The sequence below is a fragment of the Strongylocentrotus purpuratus genome, unplaced genomic scaffold (assembly GCF_000002235.5).
Source record: "Strongylocentrotus purpuratus isolate Spur 01 unplaced genomic scaffold, Spur_5.0 spur5_scaffold_1, whole genome shotgun sequence".
Lineage (NCBI taxonomy): Eukaryota > Metazoa > Echinodermata > Echinoidea > Camarodonta > Strongylocentrotidae > Strongylocentrotus > Strongylocentrotus purpuratus.
This window is the reverse complement of record NW_022145594.1, coordinates 37,894,556-37,912,961: the sequence shown is the minus strand read 5'-3', so window position 1 is coordinate 37,912,961 and position 18,406 is coordinate 37,894,556. Positions and strand designations below refer to the sequence as shown.

The 18,406-nt window shown below is 37.8% G+C and overlaps 2 protein-coding genes across 3 annotated transcripts; both read left to right on the top strand.

The window, feature by feature from the left end:
- Window positions 1-1,289: 1,289 nt before the first annotated feature.
- LOC115921101 lies at window positions 1,290-5,078 on the top strand. 2 transcript variants are annotated; one of them, XM_030978185.1, is made up of 3 exons: window positions 1,290-1,752; window positions 3,560-3,849; window positions 4,101-5,078. In XM_030978185.1, the coding sequence occupies exons 2-3, from the start codon at window positions 3,613-3,615 to the stop codon at window positions 4,200-4,202; spliced, it is 339 nt and encodes a 112-aa protein (XP_030834045.1). In that variant the 5' UTR covers window positions 1,290-1,752; window positions 3,560-3,612; the 3' UTR covers window positions 4,203-5,078. The 2 variants fall into 2 exon arrangements, with proteins under 2 accessions (XP_030834045.1, XP_030834046.1); XM_030978186.1 differs by lacking the exon at window positions 1,290-1,752 and having other exon boundaries at window positions 3,446-3,849.
- Window positions 5,079-8,974: 3,896 nt separating this feature from the next.
- LOC115921360 lies at window positions 8,975-15,964 on the top strand. Its single transcript, XM_030978771.1, has 7 exons — window positions 8,975-9,237; window positions 9,380-9,457; window positions 9,608-9,838; window positions 11,011-11,217; window positions 12,029-12,310; window positions 12,864-13,124; window positions 14,893-15,964. The coding sequence occupies exons 1-7, from the start codon at window positions 9,099-9,101 to the stop codon at window positions 15,153-15,155; spliced, it is 1,461 nt and encodes a 486-aa protein (XP_030834631.1). The 5' UTR covers window positions 8,975-9,098; the 3' UTR covers window positions 15,156-15,964.
- Window positions 15,965-18,406: the final 2,442 nt, after the last annotated feature.

Genomic DNA, 18,406 nt, shown 5'->3' with positions numbered 1-18,406 from the left:
TTTTCCTTTGCAATAAGTGTCCATTTTCCATTCTCATAAGTGCCCTTTTTTCATCTCTAGTAAGTGCCCCTTTTCAGATACGAGAAGTGCCCCTTTTCACTTTTGATAAGTGCCCCATTCACCTCTGATGATTTCCCTATTCAAAACTGAGAGGGGCCTTTCCCCTTTTAATAACTACCCCTTGTTTAACTTGGATAAGCGCACCTTATATTTTCACATGTGCCCCCTTTCCTTTCTAACAAGTGCCCCCGTTTAAAAGAGAGCCCCTTTCCTTTATCATAAATGCCCCCTTTTCATCTATGAAAACAGTTACTTTTCATTCTCATAGTCCCGTTCCATCTCTAGTAAATGACCCTATTAAATTCTGAGAGGTACTCGTTTTATTTTGACAAGTGTCCCTTTTCCTCCTGATAAGTGCTCTTTTCATTTTTAATAACTGCCCCTTTTATTTTGACACGTGCCCCCTTCCCTTCCTAATAAATGCTCTTTTTCCTTCTTTTAAGTGTCCCATCCCCTTCCTATAATTACCCCTTTTCATCTCTCATAAGTGCCCCGTTTATCTTGACATGTGCCTCTTTTCTTTTTAATAATAGCCACTTCCCCCTTCTCATAAATCCCCCCTTCCCCTCGTATTAAATGCCCCTATTAAAAACTGATCGGTGCCCCTTTTCGTACAACAAATGAACATTTCCCCTTATTATTAGTGCCCCTTTTTCATTCTCATAAGTGCCCATTTTCTTTTCACCTCAGATAATTACCCTTTTACAATGATACGTGCCCCATTTTCACCTTCTGATAATTACCCGTTGTAATTTGACATGTGCTCCTTTTCTTTTCTAATAAGTGTCACCCTTTTCGATAAGTGTACGTCCCCTTTTCCTCTCATCACGTGCCCCTAATTTCCAGCTACTAAGAGCAATATCACCCAAAGCACACTCGCATTTCTAGATGTTATAATTATGGTACTTATCAAAGGTCTTTTCAGTCTTCTGTTATGATAATGTAATAAACCCATCAGGATTGGGTTTTTCTTCTTTATAATTGATGTAATTTTTCGCACTGCGACCTCACAATTTTTATTTATAAAGATAAACAAAATATTGAAATCATCCCTGATAATGTAATCACAATATAGGAGGTATATACAAATGTTTTTTTTGTTTATATATATTTTCGCTTTGAGATTTCCCTTTGTAGGTGCCCTATTTATTTTCTCCAGAAAGTGCCCTTTTTTGTTGGTCCCCCACCCCCCGGCCCCCCGCCCCCCCCCCCCCCACTTTTGAAGTCACTCCGCTGCCTCTGTTTGCACTCAATTAGTCTCAATCAATTAAAGAAATCATTAAATAAAAAATTCTAAACCAAATTGTAACAAGTAATGTATATCAGCAGAAAGTAGATAACAAGGGCTGTTTGCTGCCACCTTGTGCCCAAGATTTGAATAACTCTTCTAGCCGTTGGTCTCTAATTTCTACTCCCGGTTTCCACTCACTGAAAATGCTTCGCAAAACTCCAAAATATGTGAGGAAGAGGAAGGTTTTCAAAGGAGATCAATACCAGGTATTACAGAAGAGTAACATGAATGCTGGAGAGGTGCCATAAGAACTAACAGCTAATTCAGAGATCGAGGAAGCTTTCCCTGAATAAGTGTTTGGACAGCCCTATTTTTGGCCCTGGTCCCACATGTGAAGATCCGCGTCATTAGTGGCCCACAACTTGCAGCTGCTTTGCAAAAGGCTCACGTGTGTCTGGAAGGTATGTATACTTACTATCAAACAATATTTTTAGTTTGCAAACTGTTACTTTGAGATTGTATTGCATGCTCAAGGGGTGAATGGCTCAAAAAGACAAATCAAATGATTAAGAATAGAGTAAAGGAGGGGGTAATCGACCATCACCAGTTTTCGGCCGATCTGTTGGATGCATGGTAAAATCCCTTTAAAATACATCGCATAACAGCATGTCATATATCCCACACATACCATACCATGCAAGAGTCACTGAAGAAACACATTTGCAATGGAAAATATATCTTAAAATATCACATTTTAGCGATGTAATCGGCGGTCCCGCTCCCCGAATCTGAAAAATTAAGTATCTTACGCGTGCAAGGAATATGGGTACCATAAAATGAGCTTTATTTCAAGTATTTTTCAGATTTAGAGTCTGATTTTGTGTGAGTCGCAAGCTCAAAAGTATCTCATCGCATGTATTTAATCAATGCAGCCGGATACCGCAGCGCACACACGATATCTCTGTCTAATTCAGATTCCAATTTCTGATCACCGCAGAGGTAGTTTTCGGCACGGGAAGCTTCGGCTTGGGATACCTGCTCCGGCCGCTAGTGCTATAGATCAGTGGGGAAACGCATGGCGCGCTTGCTTGCTTCCTATTGACTTAGTACATGCATGCGGCCGAAAACTACCTCCGCAACAGTGAAAATGGAAATGAATGTTGTCATGGCAATTCATTGATTTTTTTTCTGGGATTCTTTCTTTGTTTAAATAATAATAGTATTTGCTTCATGATTTGAACAAGAAATGATAATTAATAGGAAGTAAAGAGTCCAAAAAATAGGATTTTGTCTTAAGTGGCCGAAAAACCCCTCCTTTACTCTAGACTCTATGGTGAATTGAAGTGGGGGCATCGGAATGTATACAAATAAGGATGGGGTCTAAAGACTACTCCAGCAAAGCATAGAGAATAAGAGAGTCAATGCTATTGCGTATTGACCTTAAGCACTGCACTACGCGTTAATAAGTAGCATTTGCTCACATAAATAGTCAATACACTCTCAATAAACAAATGCACACAATCATGCCGATGTGACTAATCAGCATGATTGTGTGCCTTTTGTGTATTGAGAGTGTATTGACTATTTATGTCGATGTGGCTGATCGGCAAGTTTGACAGTAGACTTACAATTTGAATTTTTAAATTATTCTTTCTCATATTGGTACGTTAAACAATTGTACTTTACTGCTATTTAGGTGTCATCAATTGTCACTAAAGTACTGATTTTGAGTGAAATTAGTTGAGTTTTGGGCGCTAGTTCAGAAGCCTACCCAAAATTTGACCCGTAACTCCGGCGTGGATACCCAAAGTCAAGTAAATGTTCAATAAATGACCAAATAAAGATCATGAGTTACACGTTGTTATGTTGATTACCCGTTTCGTGTCAATTTTCTTGTTATTTTTGGAGAATTTTGTGGAAAAACATTGATATTAGTACACTTTTTCACAGGTTTCACGTCAAACTGCTGCACAAAACAAGTGCATACCGATGGTGGGTTGCGGGCGGGCGCACGCCTGTGTGAAGTTATCTACCGTAATGAGGATCCGAGACATTACGGTAGATAACTTCACACAGGCGCGCGCCCGCCCGCAACCCATCCTCGGTATGCACTTGTATTGTGCAGCGGTTTGTCGTGAAATCTGTGAAAATGTGTATTTGTGTAATATACTACATGTATGTCATAACTAGCACTTTGTTATTATTTGGGGATTGTGCTTTTCAAAATATTTTCCCTGTTCCATAAAGTGTTTTGGATATCTTTTACAGGGCATCTCATTCCTCTGGAGAATTTGTCAAAGAGGAATTGGTTGAACTGCGCCATGGTCCTTGGTTTCTTCATTTGCAAGAAGGAGAGGACATTCTCTGCATCAGAAAATGAATGCGAAGGACGTGGAAAGTCTGCAGAAATAAACCGCAGAGCTACTCTGGCAGCAACGGAGGTTGGTTTGGCACGGGATAGCTTGTGCGACTTGCTGACCATCCTCGGAACAGCCCCACTAGTCGAAGCCCCTAGCTACAACAGGCACATAGCCACTTTATCTTCCTTATCCCAAGAGGTTAGTCACCAGCCTTGTGTTTTCTTCATTACATTATCTTAGCTGTACGTACATTTAATCAAAACATATTTTTATTTCTTAGTTATGGTCGATAGACAGTATAATACATGTACATCAATATCCCTTCTTGTCAAATCAAGGGATGAAAATTAATCAAATCTAAATATTTGTAATAGGGTCTAATAAGTAAGGGGCCTGAGGGAACTTGAAATTTACTTGTTATTTATTACAAACTCTTTTTTTTTTTGCAGACCAGTAAGGACCAGAAGAAGAAGGGGCATGGACAAGGATCTGACCATCGGGGAAAATCATTATGTGGACGTGGCAGTGCCCTACCATGGAACATGGCATAGACGAGGTTACACATCGAATCATGGGGTGGGGGTAGTGATACCGATCGATACAGGGGAGATTGACACAGAGGGTCTATCAAAATCATGTAAACAGTTTGAGTATAGAAAGGGTTGGGTCTTCAGTGTTCTCAGCCAGAGGGACCTTGATCGCCTTCAGAGACTCCAAAACTGAGCAGCAAGGCTTGTCTTTTCTGCTCCTCTTCGAACTCACATACAACCTCTTTGACTTGAACTTCATTGTACATGTTTATACAATGTTTTAGAACATTTCTGTGCTGCAACTCAGTGCCTTAGTTTTTATTGTACATGTTTATATATTTTTAACTTGCCTTTCATTTTAGTCATGTTTACATACACACTATATATGACATTTTAGTTATTTAGAGGAACTAGGGTGATATATATTTGGGTATTTATTACACCTTAAGTAGTAGAATAAGTCCAAGTAATATGTGCTGCAATTATGAACTTGCCTTTCATTTGAGTTTTTATTGTACATGTGTATACAATGTTTTAGAACAATCCTGTGCTGCAACTCGGTGCCTTAGTTTTTATTGTACATGTTTATATATTTTTAACTTGCCTTTCATTTTAGTCATGTTTACGTACACACTGTATATGACATTTTAGTTGTTTCTTTTTAACTTGCCGATTATTTAGAGGAACTAGGGTGATATATATGTGGGTATTTATTACATCTTAGTAGAATAAGTCCAAGTAATATGTGTTGCAATTACGAACTTGCCTTTCATTTTAGTTTGTAGTGTACATGTTTATATGATATATTTTTTACTTGCCTTTTATTTTAGTTTTTAGCATATGTACATGCATACAACTTTTGATATAAACCAAATACATCCTGCCACTTTCATTCAATTCATTTTTTTAATAAGCATCATGTGTGTATTGTAAGTTAACATTTAAGTTTAGATTTCTCAAAAATTCAATATATTATAGTCACCATTCGGTGTACTATAGAACACATTATGCTAACCATAGATCAAGACCCAAACTACCATTCTGAATATATACCATTTCAAAATGCTACAATTAAGCGTAACATTTTGTTGCATATTTTGAATGGTAGTGAATGGTAGATGAATGGTGGCTCTATGGTAGATGAATGGTGGCTCTATGGTAGATGAATGGTGGCTCTATGGTAGATGAATGGTGGCTCTATGGTAGATGAATGGTGGCTCTACGGTAGATGAATGGTGGCTCTATGGTAGATGAATGGTGGCTCTATGGTAGATGAATGGTGGCTCTATGGTAGATGAATGGTGGCTCTATGGTAGATGAATGGTGGCTCTATGGTAGATGAATGGTGGCTCTATGGTAGATGAATGGTGGCTCTATGGTAGATGAATGGTGGCTCTATAGTAGATGAATGGTGGCTCTATGGTAGATGAATGGTGGCTCTATGGTAGATGAATGGTGGCTCTATGGTAGATGAATGGTGGCTCTACGGTAGATGAATGGTGGCTCTATGGTAGATGAATGGTGGCTCTATGGTAGATGAATGGTGGCTCTATGGTAGATGAATGGTGGCTCTATGGTAGATGAATGGTGGCTCTATGGTAGATGAATGGTGGCTCTATGGTAGATGAATGGTGGCTCTATGGTAGATGAATGGTGGCTCTATGGTAGATGAATGGTGGTTCTGTGGTAGATGAATGGTGGCTCTATGGTAGATGAATGATGGCTCTATGGTAGATGAATGATGACACTATGGTGGCTCTATGGTATATGAATGGTGGTTCTATGGTAGAATATGTAGGTGTGGCCTAATTTGAATAAATGAATAAATTTGTCCCAATTATTTTAATTAGTTCTATGGTAAATGAATGGTAGATCTATGGTAGATTTGCTATGGTGTTTGTATGGTAATCTATGGTAGATTTGCTATGGTGTTTGTATGGTGTACCATAGAGATTTTTTTTGTAAGGGCAATTTCTTTCTTGCAGATAAACACCTAAATACACACACACATATACACTCCCTCAGGCACACACACACACACGAACACGCGCCCACACACGCACAAACATGTTCGCACATACCCTTTTCCACCTGCAAACATAATCGCTAACAAGTTGATTTGAAAAATGTTACTCATATATGTACTTCAGAATATCACAATGCTCGAATCATTGTTATCTTTAGCGAGGGTATTTGCTTTTCTACTCTCTTGTTTTATTTCTATACTATACAAGATTAAGTGTGAAGTTCGTACAGTTGAGTGTTGACATTATTTCAGCCTAAGTTATATGAAATAATAAACATATTTCTGCAATTTCTGGTACAACTATGAATAATACTCAACAATTTGTGGGTCGTGATTTATCTCAGGGAAAGTATCGTTCTTTGAACTCTGGTACCTGGTACATGCTATGGATGAGACAAACTTGAATGCCCTACGGCACGCCCTCATCGATCTTAGTACTCCTGGGGTCGAGGAAGAACTAACCGCAGACAAGGCCTATGACCTACTTTGTGACTGGAAGGATGAAAATAGATTCGACAATGAAGGAATAAGGCTGAAGAATGTATTACATGGATATGGACTTGACTGTTCCTGGAAAGAGATTTGTGGTTGGTATTGATTTAAATTTATTCTTAATGTAATGATCCACAGTGTAAGATGTTAATTTATTTGAGAGGTTAATTTATTTGTTCTTATTTATTTGTTCGTTTTGTTTTTAGAAGGTTTTACAAGGCAAGCAATGCAGTATCAATCGGACCATTAAGTGACATTGATTGAAAGATTTTATAAAATAGATGAGGAAAAGTACACTAAATACAACTTAAACTGTTTCGAATAAATATATCAAAAAGTGCATACTTTGTAGTATGTTTATTTATAAAGAAAAGAGAATGCGTGAAAATAAATGCGTCTTAGGGACTTATATCAAACATGACAAAATAATAAGTTTCAATGTTTTTGAATACTCACGAATATGAATACGATATTGTTCATTTTATGTAGAACGGAGAAATGATGTAATGTCTGCGGTTTCTGAAGAACTGCTGGATCATGTTTTACGGAGCATTGGTGATAAAACAAAGATTTGCCGATTCCTTCGTGAACTGATCCCCGAGAAACGTGAAACTCGACCCAATGTCTCAGGAAATAAAGGAGAGGTTATTGAGGAATCTATGGTTGTCTTGAGGGAATGGCGTGACAAAGAACACAATGTAAGACAAGTCATTCAATTAAGTTTGGCTCTAGAAAGAGCTAGGTGTAAGCCACTAGAAAGGACTTTCTTTCAGGGTAAGTTCCATGTGTTTTCGTCGAAGGTTTCGAATGATACTATATTTTTATGAGAAAAAATATTGTTTATGTTTCTTGCGTAATTAAAACTGTCATGTCTTTCACAAATATAACAAAACGTGCTCAATAAAGTAAAATTGTAATGCCCTGAGGTTTATCAATTAACACTTGAGGTACATCATATGATGGATAAAACCTGGAAGAAGATTGTGTTATCTTATTATCGTGTTCTTTCTCTTATCCTCCCCATCTCCCTGTCTCTCTTGATTCGTTATGATTTCCACTTTGAAAAGGATGCACCCGTGTGTCGCCCACTAGCTGCACCTCTGGGTGTCAGTGTTATTGATATTATTTCAACCTGTTTATTATTGAATTCCCTCTATCCCATAGGCATAATACAGGGACCACTCGGTTCCCGGAGGCAATCCCTTATGGAACAAGCACAGTGTTGCCACACTATGTTCACATAATCAATAATGTGTAAACTGTGTGGACATTATGTGTTCACATTGTTGTCACAGTGTGGAGTTTCAGACCGTTTTGTTTACCACATAATATCCAAACAAACTGACATACCTAACATAGGGTACCTCATATTTATCACAGATGAACTATGTGTTGACTATTTAGTCAGAGCATTGTCATTGTGTTGTGTTAAGATCATGTGGTTTACCACATAGTCGTACATATTAACACAGAGTGACACGTATATACCATAGTGTGGTATATACTGAACTATATGTAAACTATGTGTTCACAGTATTGTCAGAGTGTGGGGTTCAAATCATGAAGTTTACCAGAGAGTCGTACATATCTAACACAGGGTGACACATATTTAACACAGTGTGGTATGTAATGAACCATGTATAAACTCTGTGTTCACAGTATTGTCACAGTGTGGGGTTCAAATCATGAAGTTTACCAGAGAGTCGTACATATCTAACACAGGGTGAAATATATTTACCACAGTGTAGTATGGCTTTAACTTTGCAAAAACTCTGTGCTCACATTATTGTCACAGTGTGGGGTTTGGTTTACTACATAATCGGTCATACTTAACACAGAGTGACACAGAGTGTGGTATGTATTTAACGATGTGCAGACTCTGTGATCACAGTAATGTCACCGTTTAGGGCTTCAGATCATGTGGTCTTCCACATACTCGTACATATTTAACACAGTGTCCACATATTTACCACAATGTGGTATGAATCACTATGTGTAAACTCTGTGTCCACAGTAAATTGTCAGTGTGAGATTAGTAGACCATGTGGTTTACCACAAAGTAATATCCACATAGACAAGAAGAGGGGTTTTGTCATGTAATTATGATGTTCATTTTCTCCTCCTCTCTTCTTATCACTCTTCTTCATTTTTTCCTTTCAGCGCTGCTGGGTTTCAATGCTCATTATTTTTTATCGTTATTTTTTTATAGGTATTTATACAGTATAAACACTGGATATATTTCGCGACTTCTTATTTCTTTTGTCGTAGTTCCTGAACATCTTCTAAAAGCGATATCCCCACAAGAGGTAGAAGGGTTCGTTTACAGACTGACAGGAAGACATTGCAAGAGGCTTGCTAAGGCCGTATGAATCATCGATGAGAATAGAATCGCCACCATCATGGACGAAGACAATGAAGATCTTGTTCTCATTCAGTCAATGGTCAACGACTGGATAGAAGGACAGGAATGCTGCAACTTCAAGAAGAGATGCAGGCTTGATGATGCCACCATCAAAATTGGCCGCCATGATTTGACGGGTAATGGTTACATTAAATAATAGTTTTAACTTGGCTTTTGACAAGTATGTCTATATAGTTATTATTGACATCCAAGTACGTTAATTATAGCTCGAATTGTGTTTTGGTAGGAACTACCGTTATTTCTGTTTCTCTTTTTCAGATTCATTTGGGACAACCAGCTTCCGGGTTGAAACAGGAGGTATTTTTGAAAGACCACATCCCAAAGCCGGGACTTTCAGTAAGTTTGATTTTAGTTGTACATTTGAGTACCTAGTGAACCCTTTATTTCTCAATAACTGTTTTCTTGTGACAAACGAAAGGAACATTATCTAGCACTTAAACCATTCAACTTTTGTCTTACTATTATTTGATTTTGATTGACTCACAGAAAGCAGCAGTATATTCGATGACGATCTGGCATCTGTGCTGAAGCATCTTCCTACATGTGCGACACCGTTGTTTCTTGAGAAGCTAGGCATTTCAGTTGACGAGCAAGGTGACGATTTTGAGAAGCTGCGATGTTGGAGAGACCAAAGTATCAACGAGTCTAACAGACATACCCTGCAGGACCTTGTTTTGATTCATAGAGATGCGATGAACAAGACGAATGACAGTCATGGTAATTGTCTGAAAATACATAGATAGTAGGTCATAGGTAACAATTCGATAAAATATGTTTCTTACAGAGCGTTTCACCATAAACTGACCACTTTGCTTGGCAATCATTATTATTAATACTCCATCATTGGATTATTAATACTCCATACTTGGATTCAATAACGACCCTTCACATTACAGTGTACATTCTCCACCCTGGGGGAGCATTCTAGCTAGTCGCAGACGCTAATCGAACCAATATGCATGCTACCCATTTCACAAATGGGCAGAGAAGAGCAATGCAGATAAAATGCCTAGCTCAAAGACATAAATGCCGTGTCAGGACTCAATACCACGATATTTGCGTTTTCCTGTTAATCAGTTAACCACTCTAATACGACACCTCTGATCATTAGGCCTTGGGAATTTTACCAAATCAGAACCTCTGCTTAGATGAATCCTTCGAAAAGTGTGCTAGATTATTGAATGAAACAAATATTGCGTGGAGGTGTATTGGCACTCAAATCTCTGCAAGTGGCCCTTAAAAAATGGCGACTGGCTGGAATATTCCCCAGGGAGAGGAAAATGTGCAGACATTGTGTTGCGAGCAAGCCTGAATCCGTTGACCTGGGAAATCATATGTGCTGCGCCTAGAAATAAAGTATTAGGCGCATTATAAATGTGAGCTATTATTATTAGTATTAGTAGTAGTAACGCCTTTTACATTTAAAAGATGTCAATCTACTCTCCACCCAGGAGAAGCAAATACCTTGTCAGCTTGAGCGCATAAAATAGTAACTCAGCTAAAGTTTGGTACTAACAACATATTCCTTGTAAGAGTATGATTGATGGACCTCACGAAGAACATAATTAAACATGGCGAGATGTGGTTGTACAATTACGACAGTGTTATTATTATTATCATAATTATAATGTTGTTCTTGTTCATTATAAAAATAATACACTTTGAATAACTAAAATTTGTATTTGCCAATTGATTTAAACTGTGCATTGTAATGGAAAATCCCCGTAAAATTGGGGTTGTTTTCCTTCTTTCATCAGCATAAAAAACACGCAGTTATTACTTTAGAACACACAATACTTGTGCTTTCAGTCGGAAGCACAAGTTGCAAAGAGCGTTACTTACTATAATGATGTTGTATGTATACTTAATATTATCTATTGTCTGTAAAGTATTTGACTTGAACGATGATGAACTTGAGAACGTGATTGGAAGCATGACCTCCGGGAAACAAGTGGAAGAACTTACCTCAAGACTCGGGATAAAACTCGACAAGGAACAATCACCTCTACTAAAGCTCCAGGAATGGACGAATAAATGTAATGGAGACGAACGCCGTGAAACGCTGAGAAAAGCTCTTCATGCTATGGATTTGTCAGGTAATTATCAGTTTGATTTTCAAAATATTATAATGTATTTCAAAAATATATTTGAACTACAAACAAAGTCGGAAAATATGAGATTTCAAAATTAGAGAAAAAGAAAATTGTATATAATAATATCTGCTAAATGTACAAAATTCTGCTCACTTTTTTTTTTTTTTTACCGTAAAAGACACGAAACAGAAGGAAAAATATAGACCCCCACCCCCACCCCCACCCCCTCCCCCCACTTTTCTCAATCGCCGCTCTATTTTCTTATGTCTTATTGTTAAAGAAATTCTGAAGTGTTTTGTAATTGTAATTGTAATTAAAGGAAAAGATGCTATACCATATTATACGTGGATTGAACTGGATAAGGTTGCGTTGGATAGCAAAATTCATGAAAGGTTTCTAACACATTTGCACTTTTTTTTATCCGCGTCTTGGAAGATTTCATACTAAATGGTGGCAGTATTTGATATAGGCACAGCCTACGAGACCGATATTTGGGTCCGTCTGACAATTTTGTAATATCCACTAGCTGATGTCGATCGACTTTTTTTTCTTTCTTTGCTAATCGATTAGTTTCATTGTTTAGTTGGTCTCGTGTGCTGTTCGTCTAGTCGGCTGTTGGTCTCTCCGATTTCTCTAGCTGTCGTTCAGTCAACTAGAATGACCGTAGGCGCATGCAATATCTACTGTAGAACTTTCCCCCAAACAAACAACGTTCTCATGCCGATCCCAGAACGTCCTGAGTACGTTCAAACATAAATTATTTTGTGTTATTCTCCCTAGTTTCATATTTCACTCTCCGTCTCTTTCCATTTAGGATGCATCGTTGACCACCTTCCTGCAAAACATGTTGACCAAGCTGAGCTGGTACGTTTGGCATGGACTTTGTTTTCTATCGACGTTTGGCCATTGGCAACGCTTCTTGATATAGACATCAACAAAGGGAAAACGGTCGGAGAACCACAAATGAGGGGAACTGTACATCTTCTGAATCAACTATTGAAGAAGTCGAAGGGTCTTGATGAGCATCGCCGCCTTGATTTCTGTGTTGCCATTATAAATCTTGGTTACTTGGATGTTGCTAGATCAGGCTATTTTGGTAAGGAACATAAACAGATTTAACATGCTACCTATTATTCTATTATTCACCGATGTAGGACGCTACACTTTCTAATTTAAAGCTATGGTAAGTAAAAATTCCATGCATATATATGAATGAACGTATGTATGAATTCATATAGAATACGCATTTTAATAAGAATTTAGGTTAAATAGATGCCTGGATTCATTTAGATGCTCAGTTTCCGGCTATCATATATTTTCTAACAATATGGTTTGCCTCGTCACAATTATTTGTAAACTTAAATAACTAGTGTGACCTTCGTTTGTTTCCGTGAATTTATTTTACGTCTTTCTTAAAACTGAACATTATCTTTCATCAAGTTCTGAAAAGGACATTAGAACCTTGATCTATTCTCCCTCATGTCTGAGATAATGTTTTATAAAGAGTCACTCTTTCGTTTTGTAAGCAAAATATCTCATTTGGATCCATTTCACGAAAATAGCACATTCGTACAAGATCTATGCTACTTTTCCCCAGCCTGGGTTTTGTTTTCTTTACACATTTAAAATTCTCAAATCCATGCCTGAAGGTTATGACGCGAGCCTCAGTGAACTTTGCAACATGACGTCGGGATTGTCGGAAGTAGAACTTGTAAAATTTGTCGACCATCTTGGATTGGAGAAAGACGTTCTTTCAATCTGTCAAGGAACAACAGGAGCATACGACAACCTCAGACTTATGAAGGTCTGGAGAAACCAACTTAGACTACAGCCACTTCACTTCAGATTCGAGCTAGCTGTGGGTCTTCGCGCTGTTGGAAGAACCGAGATTGCCAGTAAGATTCTCGCCGGTAAGCATCATTAAAGAGAAATTAATGCATAATATATAATGTACTTGATTTATATTATTTGTACTTTTTGTATAATTTACCAATTTAACTGTTCATGTATTTCTAAAATATTTAATAACTTTTTCCAAACTGATGTGCTGACTTTGAGGTATTAGCAGGTAACTGATGTCTTGTATATCTGATTGGGAGGGCAAACGTAATCACTGCAAGAACCTCACCCACGACCACTGCATGGAGCTATAGGAGATAGCTCCATGATTACTATAAACCACTTAACCTCTACACACAGAGGTCCCACTAGCATCGTCTCTTACCTTCTCCTTCCCCTCCAATGTTAATCGAATAGTGCAGTGCCCAAGACGAAAATCCAATTGAATCCCCATTGAATGTCCCCTTTGAATCCCAATTGGCAATTTGGAGTACATGGAAAGTGAAACAATGGGTACCCATTGAAACCAATTGGCAATTGGTCCCTATTGAAACCAACTGGCAATTGGTTTTAATGGGGACCAATTGCCAATTGGTTCCAATGGGGACCAATTGCCAATTGGTTTCAATGGGTACCCATTGTTTCACTTTCCATGTACTCCAAATTGCCAATTGGTATTGAATTGGGATTCAATGGGGGCATTCAATGGGGATTCCATTGGTAAATCGATCCAGTTAGAAGAACCAGTGATAGATTACTGATACTTCATAATCGATATTGGCAACTGTCCACCAATCCACCAATTGGGTATATTCCAATCTCATTTGCATTAACTTCATCACATAGATCATTTGAAGTGAATTCAAGAGTTACATTTACAGTGACACAGGCTCGTACACATATATATATACTAAATATGCATGTTGTTTCTTGGTTAGTAATTATATAATCAATATATCTATTGCTAAAACGTGAATGTAATTGTAACATGATCAGACAAAATAATATATTGGTTAATAATTGCCATAGGAAAATAGAAATCACAAAATTGATGTGCATTGTCATAATTTGCTTAACAAATCATGATAAATTTATTTTTCTGTGACACGTGTAAATTAATGAATATTCATGAGATGCCTAGATTTGTTGGTTTCTATTGGTTTCAGTTGGACCAATTGAAGTCCAAATTAAGGCCAATTGGTCCAATTGGGGACCCATTAAAGTCTAATGGGGCCTAGACCAATGGGGCCAATGGGTCCAATTTGTCCAATGGGGCCAATCTGGACCAATTGAAACCAATTGGGGACCCATTAAAGTCTAATGGGCCTAGGCCAATGGAGCCAATTTGTCCAATGGGGCCAATCTGGACCAATTGAAACCAATTGGGGACCCATTAAAGTCTAATGGGGCCTAGGCCAATGGGGCCAATTTGTCCAATGGGGCCAATCTGCACCAATTGAAACCATCTGAAGTCCTATTAAAGTCCCATTGAAACCTGTTAAAACCTATTGAGACCAATTGGAACCAATTGAAACCAATTGAAACCAATTGAAATTTCAATTGGTGTTCAATTGGTTTCAATTGGATTTTCGTCTTGGGTGGGTTCTTAACGGGCAGTTATTGATTCTCATATCTTTAAGCATACCTGTTATTATGTTTTTACTGTGAGAAGAAGATCGAGATACAGAGATAGAAGGTGAGAAGTAGCTTTATGAAGGCTCTACACGTTTTTAAAATATCTGCTTCATCATAATAAAAAATGACAAAAAAGACTGTCTTACAAATAAAATAGGCCTGTACCATTCTTTGGAATTTCTCTGATTTCCCTTTAACTTATAGGTAGGCATCATACTAATGAAGTAGGTTCCAGCGTTGTCGAAAGCATATGCAACAGTCTAGAGAATGATCAAATGAAAAGACTCCGTGAACACCTTAGACTGAAGACTCAGGATGACCAGAGTCCTACAACGGTTACAGCAGCACTTGTGACGGAGTGGGCACGAAACTGGTTAGAAGAGTTCGGAAACATTTCAGTAATGAAATTATTCAAGGACAAGATTAAGTGTCCGGAAAATACTAGCGACAATGAATCTGAAGTCTAGCCAGCAACAAAACAAAAGTGAGAAGACAGTTAGCAATCGTGAATCTGAGCCTAACAACTGAATAAAACATTGACATTTCATGAACTTTGTTTTACAAAAATGAGAGTGTGCTGCTTTTTGTTTTGCTTCCTTTTTTTCTTCCTTTCTTCCTATTTTTCTTCTTCTTTGTCTTGTTCTTCTTCTTCCGTATAACCCTTTGGAGCTAAATTGACAACTCAAGTTTGAAGATCCACAAAAGGGGGTAGAAAAGGGGTATCGAATGCATGTCGCAGCACTAATGTCCTTTTTGAAGACTTTAGTCTATACAGTCACCACACGCCACCCAGGTAAGGTTAATGGGTACCTGCCAAGAATAAATTCCTTAGAAATGCTCGGGCGCTGTAATGGCAGCCGTGCTAATGCCGTTGTAATAATGACAGAGCGCCAGGAGTGGCATAATGTACGCGACTCCACTATTATTAATTTGTAACGTGGCCCAATATGATGAGGTTGCTTGATGCCTTATATGAACCTTGTCGAAATGGAATCGTTGATGACGTGCGACAACATCCGGTATTGATGTTTGGTTGTATGATTTATTAAAATACTGAACTTGGAATTATATTAAGTGTACAATATAGAAACAATTTCACTTACAGATCAATGTTGTAACAATTATATTAAGGAAACTATCAACATTCATAACAGTGGGAAAGGCGGTGACCACAGTTGCATGCTGCCGGCATTCTCTCTGTATTTTAATTGTATTTAGCTCAGTCCTGGCATGCTCAATCTCGAGTATGTTCATGGAAGTCTGTGCATTGTCACATAGCTTGGGTTGGGTTGTATTGCACAGATTGGTTCTTTACTTGACCAATAACTTGGGTATTTAAGCATGCACTTTAAAGAGAAGGTTAAGTTCTGGGAAGAGGTGAAAAATCATTTGTAAGCGTTATTATTGTATTATGCAAGTGTGGAAGAACATCTGTTAACAAATGTTCCCTGAAAAGCATTGTTCTTCAAATGCATTCTAAATATTGCATGTAACATCATAAAAGTCGGGACGGAATTTAAAGCCCCATGTTCGTGTTGTCCCATGTCTTTATGTGTACAGTGCTTGTAACCATACTAAGACTGGGCTAAATGTATTATGATTTCGTTGACTCCAGAACCTTGCAGTACACACTAATACTAGATGATCAACTTTTTTTTGATCGATTCCATAACGTTTCTTTCACAATGATTTTGAATGAACAGAACTTTATCTTTAATTCAACTACTACATTCCTTAGTATATTTATTATCGTTATAATTTTTCTTTACATGCTTTGTTGGAATATGCAAATGAAACAAACTATATGAAGAGTGAACTAGTATGTAGTCAACCCTATTTAAACTAATTTCTCACTAAACTAACGACGCAGCATTTCCTGTATACGATGTAATTATATAATACAGTATTCTCCAAACTTTTCTAAAAACGGCCCTTCGAAGGGCCACTTCTCCCGATGAATCGCACAAATCCTTCGCATCTATCAACACGCTGTGGAATATATATATACAGTGCGTCCCAGAAAAAACGAAACCGAGAAGTATCGATGTTCTATCATAACTTAATCACAACTATATTTAATGAATGATACATATTTGGAAAGCTTAGAGTCTCCTCTTCCAGTTAATACTACTCTGATGATGTATATTTCACGCATGAGTGATTAAAAGCAATTTGAAGGAAGGAAACCAAAAAGACATTTGGCGGGCGGTATCTGAATTTCGAAGAAAAATTCACATTTCCAGAAAGTTGAGTTTCTGCCCTTTCATATGACACCTCAATCAGGAAAAATGAGTGAGGAATGACAAAGTTCTGTTTGTTTAAAGTAGTGCTTGCATTTCCACACTTTTATTAAACGAATTCGTTTTCACTGGCTGCCTGCCGTATCAATAAACGAAATTAACAAAAGACTTAACTCCGTTTCATTGACAATCAGCCGTAGACGAGAGTCTTCATGCATGGCTGATTGTCAACGGAACGGAGTTAAGTCTTTTACCAAATCTGCTTTTTGCTACGGCAGGCACCCAGTGAAAACGAATTCGTTTGTTAAAATTATGAAAATGTAAGGGCTACTTTAAACAAACAGAACTTTGTTATTGCTGGCTCATTTTTCTTGATTGAGGTGTCATATGAAAGGGCAGAAACTTAGCTTTCTAGAAATATGAATTTTTCTTTGAAATTCAGATACCGCCCGCCAAATTACTTTTTGGTTTCCTTCCTTCAAATTGCTTTTAATCACTCATGTGTGAAATATGCATCACGGGAGTAGCATCAACTGAAAGAGGAGATTTTAAGCATTCCAAATATGTATCATTTATTAATTATGGTTGTGATTAAGTTATGATAAAACATCGATACTTCTCGGTTTCGTTTTTTCTGGGACGCACTGTATAGTGTATTATTAACCGTATCAGACATCTGAGCAGGGCAATTTTTAATTGTTATCGCCCTCAAGGTTTTGATGGATAAGTCAACAAAATTACAATAAGTTAGTCCGCGCAGAAAAGTCAATGGGATTTTGTGTGTAATTTGGCGGGCAATATAGGTTATACAGTAAACCAATGCGCAAATATTTTAGCCCGCTCAGAACAGTCAATGGGATTTGTGTGTAATTTGGCGGGCAATATAGGTTATACATTAAGTCAATGGACAAAGATTTTAGCCCGCTCTGAAAAGTCAATGGCAAAATGCGTGTTAAACTAGTGAGCAATTATAGTGCCAGTTGTAATTTACATCGCGCATCAGCTATTGTAATTTACATCGCGCATCGTGTATAAGAAAATGCGCACTTTGCGCGAACTCCATTGTGACGTAACAATCACACCCTAGGCAAACTGTTTGCAGTGTATCGAAAATCTGTCAAACACTGGATGAACAGTGCTGGTTTGACAATGTTTTTGCAACTTCTAATGCTAGGAAACCCTGTGTAGCCTACATAATTTAAGAGTATAAGATAGTAAGAGTTTCTTGTTTGCTCTAGATGTCTGATGTGGTTAATAATAGTAATATTGACTGCCTAATTCGGGGCAATACGACTTGTCATATATCACCCTCACTTTCGGTTCGGGCGATATATGTCGTATTGCCCAGAAGGCAGTCAATATTACTTAAATATAAAAGTGTTGTGGGAAAGGAGGAAAAATAGGTGCTTTCCTTTTTTAATTAGCTTATACTATACATTCATTATACAGTGCTGCATCCACTTGTAAAGTGACGATTA